Source organism: Nothobranchius furzeri, chromosome 19 (assembly GCF_043380555.1).
Source record: "Nothobranchius furzeri strain GRZ-AD chromosome 19, NfurGRZ-RIMD1, whole genome shotgun sequence".
Classification (NCBI taxonomy): domain Eukaryota; kingdom Metazoa; phylum Chordata; class Actinopteri; order Cyprinodontiformes; family Nothobranchiidae; genus Nothobranchius; species Nothobranchius furzeri.
Genome location: NC_091759.1, coordinates 6,023,820 through 6,042,812, shown reverse-complemented (window position 1 = coordinate 6,042,812; position 18,993 = coordinate 6,023,820). Strand labels below are relative to the sequence as shown.

General features: G+C 44.4%; 1 protein-coding gene across 2 annotated transcripts in view; it reads right to left on the bottom strand.

Moving 5' to 3' along the window:
• snx27a (sorting nexin 27a) overlaps window positions 1–18,993 on the bottom strand; it is a 53,121-nt gene that overhangs the window by 29,622 nt on the left and 4,506 nt on the right. The window contains exons 4-13 of one of the 2 annotated variants that reach the window (XM_015973583.3): window positions 18,781–18,845; window positions 16,669–16,773; window positions 16,511–16,589; window positions 16,251–16,414; window positions 14,388–14,477; window positions 13,875–14,024; window positions 13,585–13,713; window positions 11,361–11,420; window positions 11,142–11,190; window positions 6,050–9,513 (exon numbers count right to left, since the gene is read on the bottom strand). In XM_015973583.3, the coding sequence (XP_015829069.3) occupies window positions 9,443–9,513; window positions 11,142–11,190; window positions 11,361–11,420; window positions 13,585–13,713; window positions 13,875–14,024; window positions 14,388–14,477; window positions 16,251–16,414; window positions 16,511–16,589; window positions 16,669–16,773; window positions 18,781–18,845 (962 nt within the window). In that variant the 3' untranslated portion in view covers window positions 6,050–9,442. Of the gene's footprint in view, window positions 1–6,049; window positions 9,514–11,141; window positions 11,191–11,360; window positions 11,421–13,584; window positions 13,714–13,874; window positions 14,025–14,387; window positions 14,478–16,250; window positions 16,415–16,510; window positions 16,590–16,668; window positions 16,774–18,780; window positions 18,846–18,993 lie in introns of those variants that run through there. The other variant, XM_070547488.1, reaches the window with a different exon arrangement.

Below are 18,993 nucleotides of genomic sequence, written 5' to 3'. Positions count from 1 at the left end.
TTAAGCTTAAAGCAAGATATAACCCTCTACATTTTTACACTCTTTATTTGTCATTTGGTTTCGAACTGCTTGTTTTTTGCAATTCCCCAACAACACAGCGACTATTTGAGGAGATCATTTGTCTCGAACAATATAAAAATTTTAAAAAGTGACAAAAGAACAAGGTCGTGAAACTCAAGAGGAAATTTGCTAAAGTTTTTAGACATTTTGGAAACCTGTTCCTCTTGAATTATATTTGCAATTAGACCCCAGTAATTCTAGCCCACTAGTTTTGTTAATATAAAAGCACAACGTTACCACTACCCCACTTTAAGACCGCATTTACGCCATTTCATTTGAGTTTGTCTCCTCCTTGAACCGTCACCTTATCGTGGTGGAGGAGTTTGAGTGCCCTAATGATCCTAGGAGCTATGTTGTCTGGGGCACTTTGTGCCCCTGGTAGGGTCTCCCGTGACAAATTGGTCTTAGGTGAAGGGTGAGACAAAGAACGGTTCAGAGGTTCTTTCATGGAGGTAAAGTCAAAGAGTTGGAGTACCCAGCCCGGAGGGTTACTGGGGTCCCACCCTGGAGCCAGGCCTGGGGTTGGGGCCCGTGAGCGAGCGCCTGGTGGCTGGGCTTTCGCCCATGGGGCCCGGCCGGGCCAAGCCCGAACCGGATACATGGGCTCATCCAACTGTTGACCCACCACCTGCAGGAGGAACATGAAGGGTCCGGTGCAATGTGGATCGGGTGGCAGACCAAGGCGGGAGCCTTGGCGGTCCGATCCCCGGACAAGAAAACTGGTTTTTGGGACATGGAATGTCACCTCGCTGGCGGGGAAGGAGCTTGTGGCAGAGGTTGAGCGGTACTGGCTAGATATAGTCAGACTCACCTCGACGACACATAGCATTGGCTCTGGAACCCAAGTCCTTGAGAGGGGTTGCACACTCTCCTTTGCTGGAGTTGCTCCGGGTGAGAGGCGTAGGGCTAGAGTTGGCTTTTTGTTAGCCCCAAGACTCTCTGCCTGTGTGTTGGGGTTTACCCCGGGGGACGAGAGGGTAGCTTCCCTGCACCTTCGGGTCGGGGAACGGGTCCTGACTGTTGTTTGTGCTTATGGGCCAAATATCAGTTCAGAATACCCACCCTTTTTGGAGTCCCTGGGACGAGTGCTAGATAGTGCTCCATCAGGGGACTCCATTGTCCTGCTGGGGGACTTCAATGCTCACGTGGGCAATGACAGCTTGACCTGGAGGGGTGCGATTGGGAGGAACGGCCCACCTGATCTGAACGAGTGGTGTTTCGTTATTGGACTTCTGTGCAAGCCGCAGTTTGGCCATAACGAACACCGTGTTCGAAAATAAGGATGCCCATCGGTACACATGGTACCAGGGCAGCCTAGGTCGCAGGTCAATGATAGACTTTGTAGTTGTATCATCTGACCTGCGGCCGTATGTTATGGACACCAGAGTGAAGAGAGAAGCGGAGCTGTCAACTGATCACCACCTGGTGGTGAGTTGAATCAGATGGCAGGGGAAGATGCTGCGTAGACCTGGCAGACCCAAACGCATAGTAAGGGTCTGCTGGGAACGCCTGGCAGAAGAACCTGTTAAGACGGTCTTCAACTCCCTCCTCCAGCAGAGCTTTGACCGCGTCCCGAGAGCAGTGGGGGACATTGACTCCGAGTGGGCCTTGTTCCACTCTGCGATTGTTGAGGCGGCTGTTGCTAGCTGTGGTCATAAGGTGGCAGGTGCCAGTCGTGGTGGCAACCCCCATACCCGCTGGTGGACACCAGAGGTTCGGGAAGCCGTCAGGCTGAAGAAGGAGGCCTACAGGGTGTGGCTGGTCTGTGGGTCTCCGGAGGCAGCAGACAGGTACCGGATAGCCAAGCGGGGTGCAGCAGTGGCAGTTGCCGAGGCAAAATCTCGGGCGTGGGAGGAGTTTGGTGAGGCCATGGAGAAAGACTATCAATCGGCTCCAAAGAGGTTCTGGCAAACTGTCCGGCGCCTCAGGAGAGGAAGGAAGCAACTCGCTCACACTGTTTACAGTGGGGATGGGGAGCTGCTGACGTCAACTGAGGCTATAGTCGGATGGTGGAAGGAATACTTTGAGGAGCTCCTCAATCCCACCTATGCGCATTTCGAGGAGGAACCAGAGTCGGGAGACCTGGGGATGGACTGTCAAATCTCGGGGGCAGAAGTTGCTGAGGTAGTCAAACAACTACACAGCGGCGGAGCCCCGGGGGCGGATGAGGTTCGTCCTGGGTATCTCAAGGCTATGGATGTTGTAGGGCTGTCATGGTTGACACATCTCTGCAACATTGCGTGGTCATCAGGGGCAGTTCCTGTGGAGTGGCAGACCGGGGTGGTGGTCCCCATCTTTAAGAAGGGTGACCTGAGGGTGTGTTCCAACTATAGGGGGATCACACTCCTCAGCCTCCCTGGAAAGGTCTACTCCAAGGTACTAGAGAGGAGGGTCCGATCGATAGTTGAATCTCAGATTGAGGAGGAGCAATGTGGTTTTCATCCTGGTCGTGGAACTGTGGACCAGCTCTATACCCTTGCAAGGGTGATGGAGGGGGCATGGGAGTTTGCCCAATCAATCCACATCTGTTTTGTGGATTTGGAGAAGGCTTATGACCGTGTCCCCAGGGGCACTCTGTGGGGGGCACTCCAGGAGTATGGGGCGGGTGGCTTTCTGTTAAGGGCCATTCAGTCCCTTTACCAGAGGAGCGTGAGTTTGGTCCGCATAGCCGGCAGTAAGTCGGACCTGTTCCCGGTGAGGGTTGGACTCCGCCAGGGCTGCCCTTTGTCACCGGTTCTGTTATTACCTTTATGGACAGAATTTCTAGGCGCAGCTGTGGTGTGGAGTGTGTCGAGTTTGGTGGCAGGAGAATCTCGTCTCTGCTTTTTGCGGATGATGTGGTCCTCCTAGCTTCATCCAGCTCTGACCTTCAGCTTTTGCTGGGTAGGTTCGTGGCCGAGTGTGAAGCGGCTGGGATGAGGATCAGCACCTCCAAATCTGAGACCATGGTTCTCGACCGAAAAAGGGTGGCTTGCCAACTCCGGGTCGGGGGAGAGGTCCTACCTCAAGTGGAGGAGTTTAAGTATCTCGGGGTCTTGTTCACGAATGAGGTTAAGAGCGATCGGGAGATCGACAGGCGGATTGGTTCAGCGTCTGCAGTAATGCGGATGCTGAGCCGATCTGTCGTGGTGAAGAGGGAGCTAAGCCAGAAAGCCAGGCTCTCGATTTACCGGTCGATCTACGTCCCAATCCTCACCTATGGTCATGAGCTTTGGGTAATGACCGAAAGAACGAGATCGCGGATACAAGCGGCCGAAATGAGTTTCCTCCGTAGGGTGGCCGGGCTCAGCCTTAGAGATAGGGTGAGGAGCTCGGACATTCGGGAGGGACTCGGAGTAGAACCGCTGCTCCTCCGGATCGAAAGGAGCCAGCTGAAGTTGTTTGGGCATCTGGTCAGGATGCCTCCTAGACGCTTCCCCGGGGAGGTTTTTCAGGCATGTCCCGCCGGCAAGAGGCCCCCGGGTCGACCCAGGACACGTTGGAGAGGTTACATCTCCAATCTGGTCCGAGAACGCCTTGGGGTCCTGCCGGAGGAGCTGGTGGAGAAGGCCGGGCAGAGGACGGTCTGGAGCTCACTAGTTGGGATGCTGCCCCCGCGACCCGGACCCGGAAAAGCGGAGGAAGACGATGACGACGACAATTGAGTTTGTATGATTTTGAGTTTCCAGTCATAAAATCAACAGAAACAAAATTAGATTTCCAAATCTAAATATTTTTTTTGAGACTGAAAGCATCAACATTTAAAACACTTTTTGTAACATTCATGCGTTTTCTGTTTTGAAAGTGTTTTCTTATGATTTTTTTTCCCTTTCTTTTGCACCTCAGGGTACCAACTCTGTCAGCATGAAGATGATTGCACCTCAAAACACGCTTCATTTCTAAATGAAAGAAAACAGCTCTGCGGTTGTAGCTTCCATACGACTGGCATTCGCCAACACTGACTATGGACTGTAATTTCTAAAATTAAACTAGATTACTACTGATGAATATTCCCAGTGTTGGGTAACAGGGGGCGAAAGATGATGCAGGCAGATGGAAACATCACGGTGGTAGCATCAGCTTGAATGAGATGAGCTTTTTTCACCTCAGTAGAGCCAGAGCACAAATTTAATAGGCTTGAGTCCACGAGGAGCAATAGGAGCCCTTGTACTTTAAGTTAAAATAATACGGCCACCTCTACTCCCCAGCTTTTCCCCACAAAGTGCAACAGTTCCTGTTGGGAACAGCGAGGGAACGCTGTGCAGCTTGCACCTATCAAAATGTCACCGTGCCCGTGGTTCCACCAGGATAATGCGCCTGCGGAGCTGCAAACCATGATACATGGCCCTGGGACATGTAATGCTCGGCAAAGCACTTCTCCCTTTCCAATAAACCTGGGGCTGTTTGCAGGCAGGAAATGTGAATTTGTAATGAGAACTGCACAGCAAGAGAACAGGAGAAGCGGTGCAACAGAGCGGCTTTTCGTTTGACTTGAAAGTGATGAGGTTACATTTTTCCACTGAGCTTAAAACCCTTTTAATGATGAAATTCATCCTGCCAACAGGCTGTCATATCCGTTCTGTTGTCATGATCGGCCTGCTCTGCTTTTTAAACACCGGGCTGCGCAGCTCAAAGGTGTTAAAAGAAACAAAAACTGCTGTCAAAGCTGCTCCGGGGTCTCAATCTAAGCCAAATGTAACATTTACCACTAGTGAGTCGGCATAAAAGCCACCTACACAGAATTATAGAAGTTATCTCACAAAACTGGACACAGAAAAGCAGAAAACTGCAGCTTTATTGCTTAAAAGGTTCTCCTGTCACTGGTGAGGTCAGGAGAATCCATAAAATAATAAACACCACATAAGCAGTGGTGCCCCCAGAAAACCTTCACAAGGGGGCCAGTGACAATTTTGGGGTGGCAGAGTTAAGCTTGTAGCTGTTCTTTTCATTTTAAAACAACAAGCCTATGCATCAAACATATTGACCTCAAATTAAAGGGGGGAAAAACACTTCAGAAAAAGCAAAACATTTCAGTTATTTCTTCAAATGTCATTGTTTTAGAATTAAAAAATTTGAATTTGCTTGTTGCTGCTTCTACAAAAATATTCACTACTTTCCTTTTTGAAAATGGTTAGCTTAGGTGATTTTAAATAGTAAATTCTTAATTATATATTTAAAGGTCAACTTTACTCATACTTTTAATACATTTGCTGTGGTCTCTATAGGAATGAATGGCTGGTAAGTCCTACTCTCGGGAGAAAAGCTCCGATGCGGAGGAAAACGTAGCTTAAGACGTTGGTGTCTTATTTCCTGATATTTGGACATCTTGCCTCTGATTGGATAACAGCAACACAACTCTACCACTGACTCAGTTTGCTTTGCAACACTAATGTTTTATCTCTAAAAATAACTGAAGCCTGGAGGAATTCTGCTGTGAGGTGGAGTTGCTAATGCCAACAGTTAGCTTCTACTAGTCAAGACATCTGCCGTTTCCTGGACGCCAAACCAACACCAGCCTTTCCTCTCACGAGTCAAGATGGGTGAGTCCATGAACAATAGAGAGACAATGTGTACTTTTTACCGTTAACCTCTGGAAATATACATCAAAATATTGTTGAAATTGAATTAAATGATGCCCAGTTGTTGAAAAACGTGTCTAAAATGGATAGAAGTGGATTCAAGCCTGGAAAATGCCATATTAGACACAATGTTTCCTTCTACGTGAGCCGGTGAGGACAAAACACATTACACCATCTATTTTCTATCATAGGCAAATGCAGAAGACTATGTTCATGTTCAGCCTGCATGAAAAACTCAGTGACCAATTATTATCAGACATAAGGTGAGGGGATCTTCCTCAGGAAGGCCAGTGGAGCTGCCAAGAATTTTCCAGGGGTAGCCATTGCCCCCCTTGGCCATCCCTTTGGAACACCACTGCACATGAGATTTATCATGGAACTGGCAGTAAAAAAAAACTTCAAATGCAAGAAAATAAACACAGACCATCAACACCTTTCCCAATATATAACTTTATTTAAAATATTGTTACAATTTATTACTCTACACAACATTTTAAATTTTTGTATTTTTTATACTGGTTAGTAAACCTTCAAAGACATTTTTAGATATAAAACTATTTTTTTAGCTTGAGTTAATTGATGTCTTTATACACTCATCAAATGAGAAACCACATTTTAAACAACTGAGTCTTTTGTAGTAGGCCCCCACACTAAATAAAGAGTGAATAGTGTCTAGAAAGGTTTCACACTAGAATTTGAGAAATATCTTTAAATAAATAGAAGTTTGAGGAAATTAGAGTGCATTTATTTTGAAAGTAGGATACTTTTTCTTTCATTTAAAAACATTTTATAGGTTAAACTGAAGACAAATGCTTTTTAGGAGTTTTTCTGTCGCTGCTTTTTTGGTTTTTCCTTCCAAAGCAGCTAATTATAGGTAGACACTTTGTTTTTAAAACAGCACTTACTGTCCCGTCATGCTAGTCAAAGTTAGGACGCGGGCTGTGCAGCATCTGTGATGAATACCGAGTCTCCACAGATGAGAACGACTCCGACTGGACCCAAAACATCCAGCAAAGACAGAAAAATAAGAACAAAAAGCGGAGTGTGAGCTACACAACTTCAACTAACGCAGACTTAACACAAGACTCAGACAGCTGATGTGTTGCCGTAGCAACTGCACTCCAAATAGTGATGGAGAAACTTTCAGAGCCTTGCCCTCACATTTTTATTTTATTTTTTACTAACTCTAAGTTTCGTGCACCCTCCAACATTCATGTAACTGAAATCATACCTGAATTTGTTCTTTTAATAAATAACCGTTCGCTTATTCGTGCAGCATCTCAACGCCGCACGCTCCGACAACATCAAACAGCTCACCTGTCTAAAGACGTGCCCGGCTACATTCTCGTCACATCTGCGCTCTCGCTTTTTTATTTATTCTCAACTATGGCATTTAGCCCACGGGGTGAAACGAACAACAGCTGACAGGAAACACACACACTAACCTGTCTATGATCGACCATAAGGCGGCACATGGGATAGACAAGACAAATCAAACCACTAAATACTTCAATTCAACCCCCCCCCCCCCCCCCCCCCAAAAATGAAATTAAATTAAATAAAAGCCGCTTTCTAGAAGCGTATTCACAGCAGCCACTGAGACAGAGAACAAACATCAAACGGCAAAAACCACAGCGTTGAATACATTATTGGGAGGAGCGAGACGGTTGGATGACGGGAATAAAAGGAACAGAAGCTGCACTGAGCGTGTTGAGGCAACGTGTTGCTGCCACGGCAACCGCATTCCCCCTGCCGTGATGGCAGAGCAACCTGAGGAGAGCGAGAGTAGAGGACAAACAAGCACACAATCACGGACCTCTGACGGCCTCCCCTCTGTGTCACAAGTAAAGTCAAACAAAAACGCCATCATGGTCGAGCAGCTGCAGATCTTCCATCATCCATCTCTAAATTGGTTATTACTTTAGCCGTCAGCATCAGCATCCAGGATTCTGAACCCTCTCAATCAGGCCACAAGCTACAGCGGGCCGTGTGTATCGCTATAAACTGCTGCGTAACCCAGAGGCAACTATTACATGTCAAATAAACAAATTTCTTACAGCGTAGAAGGTGTGTGTGTGTGCGTTTAACACTTCTCATTTGTCTAAATCCGCCTGGTGTCTTACACCCAAATCCCATCTTCGTTTTGCACCAACAGCTCATCAGACACGTCCAATCATAGTCTAACAGCTTATCAGCAATGTCAACGATAAACATGGAGGACACGCGCGGGCAGCACAAGCTGCAAGCTCCAAAAACACACACACACACACGTAGCTCGACTTTAATCTGCTGAAGTCAAACGTGTACTGAAAACTTATTCTGAAGATTTTTTAATCTCTTCTTTAGAGTGAAAATTTTCAGTTTCTATGTTTCTGAATTTATTATTTTACTACCTAAAAGGTATTTATTCAGACTCATGAATGATTTTTTTTAAATAAAGCACATTGCTGAACTAGTTGATTTAAACACTAGCCCTTAGTGGGATGAGCAGAACCCCAGCATCGTCTCCGTTTAGAGAGAACCTGTCAGCTTCTACAGTACACTGAAGAAAAAAGCTGGTAAACACATAAAAAACATAAATAAAACTATGATTCGCAAGACAGAAATTCACAAGTGTACTTTCCTTAAATCACACGGCTAATACTGAGTGGGTGTGGCTGGAGACACATCATCTTCCTCCTGACTTAATGTGAGAGAGTGAAACTTTTGGGTCACTTACAGACCCAGAGGCATAAACATTTTCATTTCATCCCACTGACTGGCTGGGCCTAATACTCTGCTGCCCCCTGCTGCCTGCTCAGAGAACTGCACCCCTGCACACACAAATCCTGCTGTTTTATTCACAATCTGTCAGGTTCCCCGTAGTGTACGGTGTGATGTTTCAATAACATTAACGCTTTGGCCCATCAACCTTTTGTTGAAGAGATTATTCCTGCAGAGCCCAGAATGACAAAGCCGCCTTCGCTCAGCTCTGGAGCTCTGCAGAATTGCCACCATAAAACACTTCCGATGGGGATAAAATATCCATACAGCCGGATTAATGGTTGCCTGCCAGCAGATGTCACTCTGCAGCGCAGGTTAGACCCGAGCCGGGCCAACGTGGAGCTCAGTGAGATCAAGAAAACCATTTTTTTTTTTACAGCTCTTATATTAATCTATATTTCATCAGTTTGTTAAACATACAAATCAATGAGGAACACTTCGATTATGACATTTGTGCTGCTTGTGTTCTCAGACAGAAACAGGACGCCAACAATCCCACAGTTAGAAAACATGACTTCTATTCTGTTAATGTCCAGCATCAGTGTTATGTGTCGTTTTTGCTTTCTTCTCTTATCACCGGCTGTGACAGAAGCAAAAGAAAATACATTTTCCACCAACGCCCCATTTTTTCATCTAAGCTCAGTTTGCCATTCGGGTCAGTAAGAACAGCTAAACTCCATTCCAGAAGTCAGCTCCTTTCGAGGCTTTGCAGCCGAGCCACGGCAGACCTGAGCGGTGGGCCGTCTCGTCCACGGGTGAGAATGTTGCTAGTGTTGAGCCTGGACGTCCCGGGGCAGATGCATGAGGAAAGACACGTAATGGAGATCTGGTAAATTAAATACAAAGCTGGCTTTTGCTGATTTTCCTTCCTTCGCTTTGCTCGTCTCTGGATTTTCTTCCAGCATCCCAAACTGGTCATCTCCTTTCAGGAGGAGGAGGAAAAAGGAGGCGGGACAACCTCGGTCTCCCAGCTCCTTAGTTTGACAATGGGCGCTCTCTGTGGGTGGCTGTGATGAGGCGAGTGGATCAGTTCTGGTTTGAGTGACGGGGCTTTATTTTTTTTAGGAAGTAGCGATTTCCCCCCCTAGGTGGCGCCATCCCTTCTGCTGCGTCTCCAGAGGAGGCAGATACTCTGGAACAAAGTGACGATTCAAAGGGACAAAGTCTCATTTATGTGACTCGTGAAACACAACAGGGATCAGTGACCGGGCCTTTCCACCGGACGTGTCGCGCAACGCGCAGCTGAAAGCTGCCATTTTAGTCGAAGGGCGTGTCTTGGACGCGTCCCAGAAAAGTGCATTGCTCTGCTAAATTTGCGTTTGATGTATGATCTTTTTACTCGCTACACTTCCTGAACACGCCAGGTCCAGCAGTTCAGATCGGACCAGACAGGAAGTGTTACACTGGAGCAGTACAAAACATTCATAAACTTTCAAAATAAAAGCTCCGTGCAGATTTTTAGCTTCTTAAAAGGTTGAATATGGAACAGGAACGCCAAAGCGACACCTAGTGTGTGGAGGTTGTAGCTGCAACAGTAGAACAAGGTTTCCAGCTGCCGGGATGTCAGGTTCAGTGTTGACACGTGAAGTGACCACCGGCACCATTTCCAGTGGCGAATCGTACAGGTTAAGGATTCATTTCAACAGAATTTAATGTTATCCTTTCAATTGTCGACATCTTCTAGGCTCAGAAGCAGGTGCTTGACTTTCCGAGTCCGCCATTTTTCACAGTGCCGGCCTCGATGTGCCAAATTACAATAGTTGGCAACCCGCAATGGTGCCCTCTATTGGCTGGTAGATGTAAACATAAAACCAGTGTTGTGCCCGTCAAAGTAAACATTTGTTATTTTTTTAAAGAAAATATAGTTGTACTTTCATTCTAAACCTGTAAATGCCACGTGGAGGAATCATTTTTTTAAATATAGCTTTTAAATAAACTGTTCCATATTCAACTAGTAATAAAAAAGTACGTCATTAGAACCCTTCGTAGCCAAAATAAACGGAACAGAAAATGGATCACAGACTTTTTGGACATGCTGCAGTCTTTCTCTTCACTTTTACCGCGTAAACTGCCAAAATTATGAGCGATCTTATTCTCTGGTGATTCCGTAAACTTGAGCGATCAGCTGCGCTTTCATTGCCGATTCACTCCACTGCTCGGGGGGTATAAACTGTTACGTTTACGCGTCTGTTGGAAAGGCTGGGTGTGTCCAGAGGACACGACGTATTCTTCACTGATCCTTATCATTCAGGTTTCGATCAGTTGCATCATATCTAGATGTCCTCAACAATGTCTTCAGGTGTTTCTCTCTCTCGTTTTCTTCCTGGAACTTCAAACCTTTCCCTTCATACTTGTTTAATGTGGCTGCTCCTCCACATACTCGTGTCGTCTCACATCAGTATCAGCTTCTATCTAATCAGCAGAGATGAGCTGGATAATGAGGCGAAGGTTCATCTCAAAGTCTTCTATAGTTTAGCAGTTATCCTTTAATCTTGTCAAAACTCTTCATTTCCTTTTGAACTTGAAAATAATTCTACTTTTAAAATGTTCACATAAACTTTGCTTTTGAACAAATGAAGAATTGGTGTTTGACATTCTCGTTCCATCCTTGACATTTTAGGTGTGAACAGATACGATGCTTTTGCATAATTCATGCTCTTTGATGGGTGTCATCAATCTAAGCAGTAAAGCCTCTGAATGCATAATAGAATTAAAAATATACCTCGTCCCATTAGAGCGTAACAAAAGTTATCTGCTCACCGTTGTTGCTGCAGTTTTTGTTGTCTTTATCAGAGGCCTCTTCCTCCACCTGAGGCAGATAAAGACATGGAAAACTTGACATTTGAAGAAAAGGGGATTAAGATAACATTGCGAGTGCTTTCTGCGTTTGGGAAGAACAATGTAAGGGCCGGCTAAGTTTAGACGTACAAAGCTGGCATGCGGTACATTTCCCACAAAGAGGAAAGGAGTGGTCCTTACCTGCTTCCTCCACTTCAGCTCACAAAAGATACGCTCGAAGCACTCGTGCATGTAGTTGAACTAGGAGGGAGGGAGAGAGAGAGAGAGAGATAGAGAGAGAGTGTAAAAGAGAGAGAGTAAGAGAGAAATAGAGAGAAAGAGAGAGAGTGAAAGAGAGAGAAAGAGAGGAAGAGAGAGAAAGAGAAAGAGAGAGAGTAAGAAAGAGCGAGTAAGAGAGAAAGAGAGAGAGAGTGAAAGAGAGAGAGTAAGAGAGAAAGAGAGAGAGAGTGAAAGAAAGAGTAAGAGAGAAATAGAGAGAAAGAGAGAGAGACAGAGAGGGAGATAGAGAGAGAGAGTGTAAAAGAGAGAGAGTAAGAGAGAAATAGAGAGAAAGAGAGAGAGACAGAGAGGGAGATAGAGAGAGAGAGTGTAAAAGAGAGAGAGTAAGAGAGAAATAGAGAGAAAGAGAGAGAGTGAAAGAGAGAGAAAGAGAGGAAGAGAGAGAAAGAGAAAGAGAGAGAGTAAGAAAGAGCGAGTAAGAGAGAAAGAGAGAGTGAAAGAGAGAGAGTAAGAGAGAAAGAGAGAGAGAGTGAAAGAAAGAGTAAGAGAGAAATAGAGAGAAAGAGAGAGAGACAGAGAGGGAGAGAGAGAGAGAGAGTAAGAGAGAAATAGAGAGAAAGAGAGAGAGACAGAGAGGGAGAGAGAGGGAGAGTGAAAGAGAGAGAGTAAGAGAGAAATAGAGAGAAAGAGAGTGGAAGAGAGAGAGAGAATTAAAGAGAGAGAGAGTAAGAGAGAAATAGAGAGAAAGAGAGAGAGACAGAGAGGGAGAGAGAGAGAGAGAGTGAAAGAGAGAGAGTAAGAGAGAAATAGAGAGAGAGAGAAAGAGAGTGAAAGAGAGAGTAAGAGAGAAAGAGAGGGAGAGAGAGAGAGAGAGTGAAAGAGAGAGTGAAAGAGAGAGAGAGAGAGAGAGAGAGAGAGAGGGAGAGAGAGAGACCAGAAAACGTTACTCAGACTTCTACAGTCTGCTGAGGTGTGTTAAAATCAGTCGTCTTCGCATTTTCTAAATGAAAATCTGATAAGTTAAAGGAATGGATGGCAGTTTTTATGCTTTTTGTTTTCCTTACAAAAGAAAACTTGCCATCATGCATATTTTAGAACAGCCAGGGGTTGTTCTGGGCTGCCATGCACGGCGGCATGTACACTAAATGTCGAGAGGTCAGCGACATTAAAAAGTGATGGTTCCGACGTATCGACAAACTTCCAAAGCAGCGTAAATTCATCTGTAGCCAGTGTTCTGTCTAGGGAGCATTTCTGCCTGGACCACTTTCCAGGGCTCCCACCATTCCATGCAGCTGATCCCGTGAGATCATGGAATTACAGGAGAAACAACATTTTAAAGTAAACACTTGAAGCGATTTGTTTAAAAGTGGGTTTTGGTGATTCTGTAGGTACAGACTTGACCAGCTGTACCTTAGACAGCCTTATGCTGACCAGAAACTACACTTAACAGTTCTTTGGGATGGTAGGTGCCCTAGGGGGAGCTCTCTACCTGCTGCTGTTAGCTGTTTACTGTGCCAGTAGCTAATAAGAAGGCTAGCAGTTAGCTTTTTCAGTTTGCCGACTGTCAATAAAAAGCACAAGAACAAGAAAAAGAAGAAGTTAGCTTTTTTGTTGGGATCATGATGAGTCTGGAGGTAAAAGTAAGAAAGTAGAAATCAGGGACTGATGGTGACCTGGCTTTGTTGCCACTGGACTTGAGTAATATGTGTGGATCTTGTAACTTTGTGGTTTATTTTAGTACTAATTGGTTTGTGTTGGTGTTAGCTTGATTTTAGCACTAGCTACACTGGGAAATAAGGCTATGTAGTTCAGTAAGTTGAAAAGTAGAGAACCAAAAAAGAAAATGTAAAAAGCTTAGTTAAAATAAACGAACTACATTTCAGGATTCCTCGTAAAAAATGATCAATTCAATATAAATGTTTACCAAACCTCTCACCCCTAATTAAGCTAAAGGAAGCTCTTATTTAATTCAACCTTTAGCGTGAAGGTTTGATTTTAAATAAAAGCCAGAGGTAGTAGAAATGCTGAGATCATACATCCGGGCTTTTACAGTAATTCCATAAAAACATCTGTGGTTGTAGTTTCAATCCCTCACCTCTAGCAGCAAATGCTGTCATCCATTACAGCAGCTGCTCTGTGCATCTATGGCATGTCGTAATTATCACAGGTGTAAAAGAAAACTCACATAAGGAGTGAAAATCTTAACCCAGCGGGGTTTCTTCTCTCCTCTGGCATACTCGAAGCAGAACGCCATCCCCTCCTCGTCCGTGTCCCAGCGCTGCATCTCCGCCCACTCAAATGATATTACCTGGTTCTGGGGAAAACACAGTTCAGCGTTTAGGTTAATACCCTAGTTCAGAGTTTAAGGAAGTCCACTCCTGGAAGAAGCAGACACAAATAATGCTCTCATTTCTCATGAAGTTAAAGAAATGAGCCAGAAAAGTGCCCGTGCGTGTTTTAACGCAGCAGATTCACCTCCAGCGTGCCGTCCTCGGTGCAGGCGTGCAGCTTGAAGTGATGGATGCTGATAGCCGTGATGACGTGACCCTTCCTCCTGGAGTCACAGGAGCAGTGGGGGAAGACCACCTCGTTGTAGCCCTCACACGTCCGCAACAGGCTGAGGTACTAAACGTCACGCAGAGGACAACGATCAGCCAGCAACACAACAAGCAGCTAGCTTAGCTACAGGGTTAGGGTTAGATTTTAATTCCTCTGTGTGAAACAACATGTCTGTGTGATTATTTACAGTTCTTTAACAGCTTTGGAGGGTAGCTGGTAACGTGGTTTAAGACACAAAGGAGCTCTTTTAGTTAATGTTCCACAAACATCAATATATTAAACGCTGTTTTCACCACAGAGGGCCGTTTTCTGATCTTTCTTCCTGTTTGTGCTTATATTAGAAGAGTTCTGGTCACGGCTCTGGTCAGCAGGCACAAAACGTAGCCCCCCCCCCCAAAAATACAACAAAGACTGGTTTGTGGTTCTGACCGTGGCCATCTTGCGCTGCTCCACCAGCTTCTGCAGCTGGTAGGATTTGTCCTCTGTCTTTATGAATCCCTTCTTCACATCGTCCAGTGCCTAGACAGACAGGGGGGGGGGGGGGTCAGGATGGTGTAAAGAGATGCAACATTTAGAAAACAAGACAACAAAACACAAACGATTCAGTGAACGGATCAGCGATGCTGAACGTTTGGTACCACTTCATTCCAAAGTGAAATCAAAGATGGCAGAAAAAGATATTCTAACATTATTCAAATGCTGCCAGAACCACAAAGGTCCACATCAGCAGACCTTTTCCAATGCTTGTACTCCTCAAAAGGTGTTTTTATAATGATTTAATGGGTCACTGTTTACCCTGCCTCAGGTGAACGACCTCTACTGGCTGGCCGATCGCTCGCAGGGTAGTAAAAGGTGACTTTATACCTAACAATGACTCATTGTGTTGTTTATGATACGAGTCTCAGGTTTTGTGCTCATGACCACGAGGAAATATTTTAATGTTGTCCACTAGCCTAAAAATCTACAAACCGAAGCAGCAGCTACAGGTCGGTCTAGCCACGCTGCGCAGTAGCTTGTTTAAGCTAGGCCCATCACAGCGCTCTAGATCTGTAGAAAGATGGCAGAGCTGCGATGGAGCAAAACTACAAGCATGGCGGTGGCTTTGGAACGACAATCGCTTGAAACAGGGTATCTGCAGGTTTAAGGGAGCCAAATTTAAGACTTTTTAAGACCTTTTTTAAGGCCACTTTGACCAAATTTAAGCTATTTTTTAATATTAAATTTAAGTTATAATTTCCAGCTATTGCCTGGAACCGGTGCTAACCACATTGTGAACGTGGGATTAGCCATCCAGTTACCATTAATGTTGCACTTCCCCATGGCGCAAGCTCCCACTAGCATGCTCCTCTAAAATTAGCCCCCTTTCACAACCAACCGTATGTGTACGGTTCCGCTTACGCCAACATCATACACAAAAAATCCTGAACTAACTAGAAATTCACGAAAATTTTATAGAAATAAAATAATCTTGTTTATTGGGTCTTTGGTCATTTAAGACCTTTAGAAACTGTATTTAAGGATTATTTGTCATTTTTAAGGATTTTTAAGGCCTTAAATTTGGAAAAGCAAATTTAAGACTTTTAAGGACCCGCGGATAACCTGTTGAAATGGCTTTGGCATCAACTCTAGACTATTTAGACTTTGGCTTTGCTTTGAGACATGAGCAGATACAGGTACTTCAATTTCTTCTTCTTCGTGTTTGGCGGACTGCCCCGCTGGCTGATTTCTGTAGCGACGAATACGTCACATTGTTCATTGCTCTGATTGGTCCTAGCTCTGTCCAATGCAGACAGTTCAAAAGACAATCGTAGATTCTGCCTCTTTACCGAGCTCTGTCGACGGGTCGTGGCCAGGCGAATTCTCCGCAGCAAAAAAGTCAGACAATACTGTTTTTGCCTGTTTGTCAAATGACATTGTTGAAGATTTTAATGAAATTCTCAAATCACATAATGCATGATTGTGCAATCCTGCGTGAGACTGTACATGACGTTATCTCCAATATTTCACCAGTACGGCTAAAACTCCATCGTTTCTCAACCTAGGGTGTTTTAAAACTCTGACAGGAATTATATAAGTAGGCCATAAACATTTATGTGATTAAAAAGGACCCAAATGCACTTTTTCATTTATTAAAATGACTTCATCTTCTTGGATTTGTCATGTAGATCAATTACATGCTTTCCAAAAAGGTAGAAAAAGCAGCCTTTTCTTTAAAAAACTAGATAAAAGATCATACAACTGTATTCTAACAGAAAGTATCTTTGTCATGAGGTAAACGTGTATCGTCACTACCTGATGGAAGCAGTAATGCAGTGCCAGCGGGTTATCTCGTAGCAACTCCTCTTCCTGAATGCTAAACAACCATTTGCGGAGAGCTAAGCAAGTACCGGGAACAGCTGATGTGTAGTTTTGAACGTAAAGCTTGTGAGGGAACTCGTTCGGTGCCAGCTTCCTCACTGAAACAAGAGACGAAAAAGAAGAAACATGGTGTTAATTTAGAAAAACGGTGTTTGTAACCGACTACACTCTGAGAAATGACATGAATTTCTTACCAAAAGAATGGTTGATGACTTCAAAAAGGGCGAAGTAGCTCGCCATAATACTGTCCATTCCAACCTTCATCACCAACGCCTGCAGAAAGACCAAAATAAAGTCAGCTAAGGGTTTCTAATGATTCGGCTACCTGTGAACAACAATCGGCTGGTCTTACCTGGTACACCTGGTCTGTGGTGCTGTTTTTACGGACTCGGACGGAGATGGTGGTCTTATCTGGCAGGGCTATCCTCAGCTCTACATCGGTCACACCGTTGTAGTTCTACACAGATGAACGTAGCGGTTATAAGAAGTAACACAAAACACACTTTTGTGTTAAAACTAGACCAGAAAAGCTTAAACTGACATTTCTGACCCAGACTAAAAATTGAAAGGACCCACTTTCTTGGCCTAATTTCCACCACCCATCTGTCTCTGAACACCCAGCACATGAATTAAGTTTTGTCCCCCTTAGGAGAGTTTCTGAATGCGAGTTCTTGGGTTTCCCCCAAACGATGGTTGCCGTGAAGTAAACATGTGAACGGCCCATCCAAGAAAGTGTTTTGTTTATCCGCTCTGGGCAAGGAAAACAGAAGTGTGAGGAGGGTGAGCCGAATGTTTGGATTTCATTTGCTTCCTCTGAGAGATTCCTGAAGGAGATTCTTATTTTCACCTCATTTGACTTTCTAAAAGATCACAATATTCACGATCAGATTAATGAAACTAACACTTGAAGCAGCAATCTGAGGTTTTCCCCTTAGAAGAAATTATGTACGATTTATTAGAAATCTGTAAAAGTGAGACCCTGTACTGTGGTATTATGTAGGCATACGCAAACTTTTTATAAGCCCCATGCAATTAGAATTGAGCGCCTCTATATTAGCCATTAGCATTATAGACATATGCTTTCATACAGATGTCAATCACAGAGCGTGGGTGAGCATTAGTGTGCAAGTAAATCTTTAAAAAATACATAGATATGTTGCATTTCTTTACTGTGTGGGCATTGGAACGAGCCCCCGCACCGTGAGAACAAACATCTCAGCTCTAAAGCCGATCTTCATCCGCGTACGTCACACGTCACGTGATCAGGAAGCAGAAAATCCATGTGTTAGGAGATCGTTTTGGTCCCCTGCTGTAAAAAAAGTGAGGTGCGAACTGGAAAAGCTTCTGCCGATCACAATTCAACAACGGATTATGAAAGAACGGATAACGCTCGAAACGCGCAGATTCTTCCTGATGTAAGAGGTGAGTCTCTGCTTTGTTTTGTTTGTTTCGGCATCGACATCATGCTAGCGCGCAACGTTCTGTGACTCTTAAAAAAAAACAGTAAAAACGGTGAGAAACGCTGGCAGCGAATGAGTTAAACAATGTTTTAGCTCTGTTGGCCGGCTAGAGGTGAGCGTTCACGAAAGAGAGGCGTTGCTTCTAGCCGTAATCACGGAAGTAGAGAGAGGGGCTTATGGTGCAGTACATTTTTCTGCCTCTAGATGGTGCCATCTGCGAAAAAAAAAATAAAAATAAAAAACCTGATTTCTGCTTTAATGCAAAATTGTGTTAATGGATATCTCCAAATAAAACCTTCTTTCCACCGGACACGAAATGAAGTAGCTGCGTTTTACCCGCATTAGAACGGAATGTTTCAGGCACAAAACTGAAACGAAAGCGTTCCACGCAGGTGAACCCATTAGGTCACAAGATCACGGGTGAATTGCAACACCACGCGTGATTTCAGAAGTCCAAAAAATAACAAGAAAGGAGAAAGACGGATATATGTATCCAAAAAGGTTCTGTTTGCATCGGCTACAAGGGTTTCAAAGGAAATGATGCACCTTGATCTGCAAGTGACTTTTATTTTGAAAGCTTCCGAATGTTTTGCACTGCTTCCCTGTTTGGTTCGATCTACACTTTGGAGTTGGACGTGTTTTGAAAGCGTGGCGTAAAAAATATACTCAGAAGGTAATGTTGGCGTCCCTTCGCTTCTGGGACGCGTCCTAAGTGTTACACTTTGCTGCAGGTGGAAAGGAAACCGTCCACCATGATGGCAGCTAACTGCAGCAAAGTATGTTTTGCAGCTATTTTGCGGCGCTTACACGTCCACTGGAAAGGAGGCTTTTCACAAAAGGAATCTACATCAGCAGCAAAAACACATTAAGACAGGTTTTCTTACTTTTTTCATACAATGTGGCTTATTGAAGCAAAAAATATTACACACATATGCAAAAATAGTATAAAAATCATTAAAATACAAGCAAATTCACAAAAAAGTAAAAGATAGAACACTTCATACTTCGTCTGACTCAGACAGGAACTCCTGCATGATGTCACTCTCGCCAATCACCCGCACAGAACACACTAAAGACAAGAAAATGAGATAAGATATCAAAATAAAGCAAATATTTCAGCTAAATGTTGCTTTTTGGGATACCCATACACTAATACAGGTTTTTATTCATAAAAACATCCTGACTTGTACATAATTCTCAAAAGCGTATGTGTCATG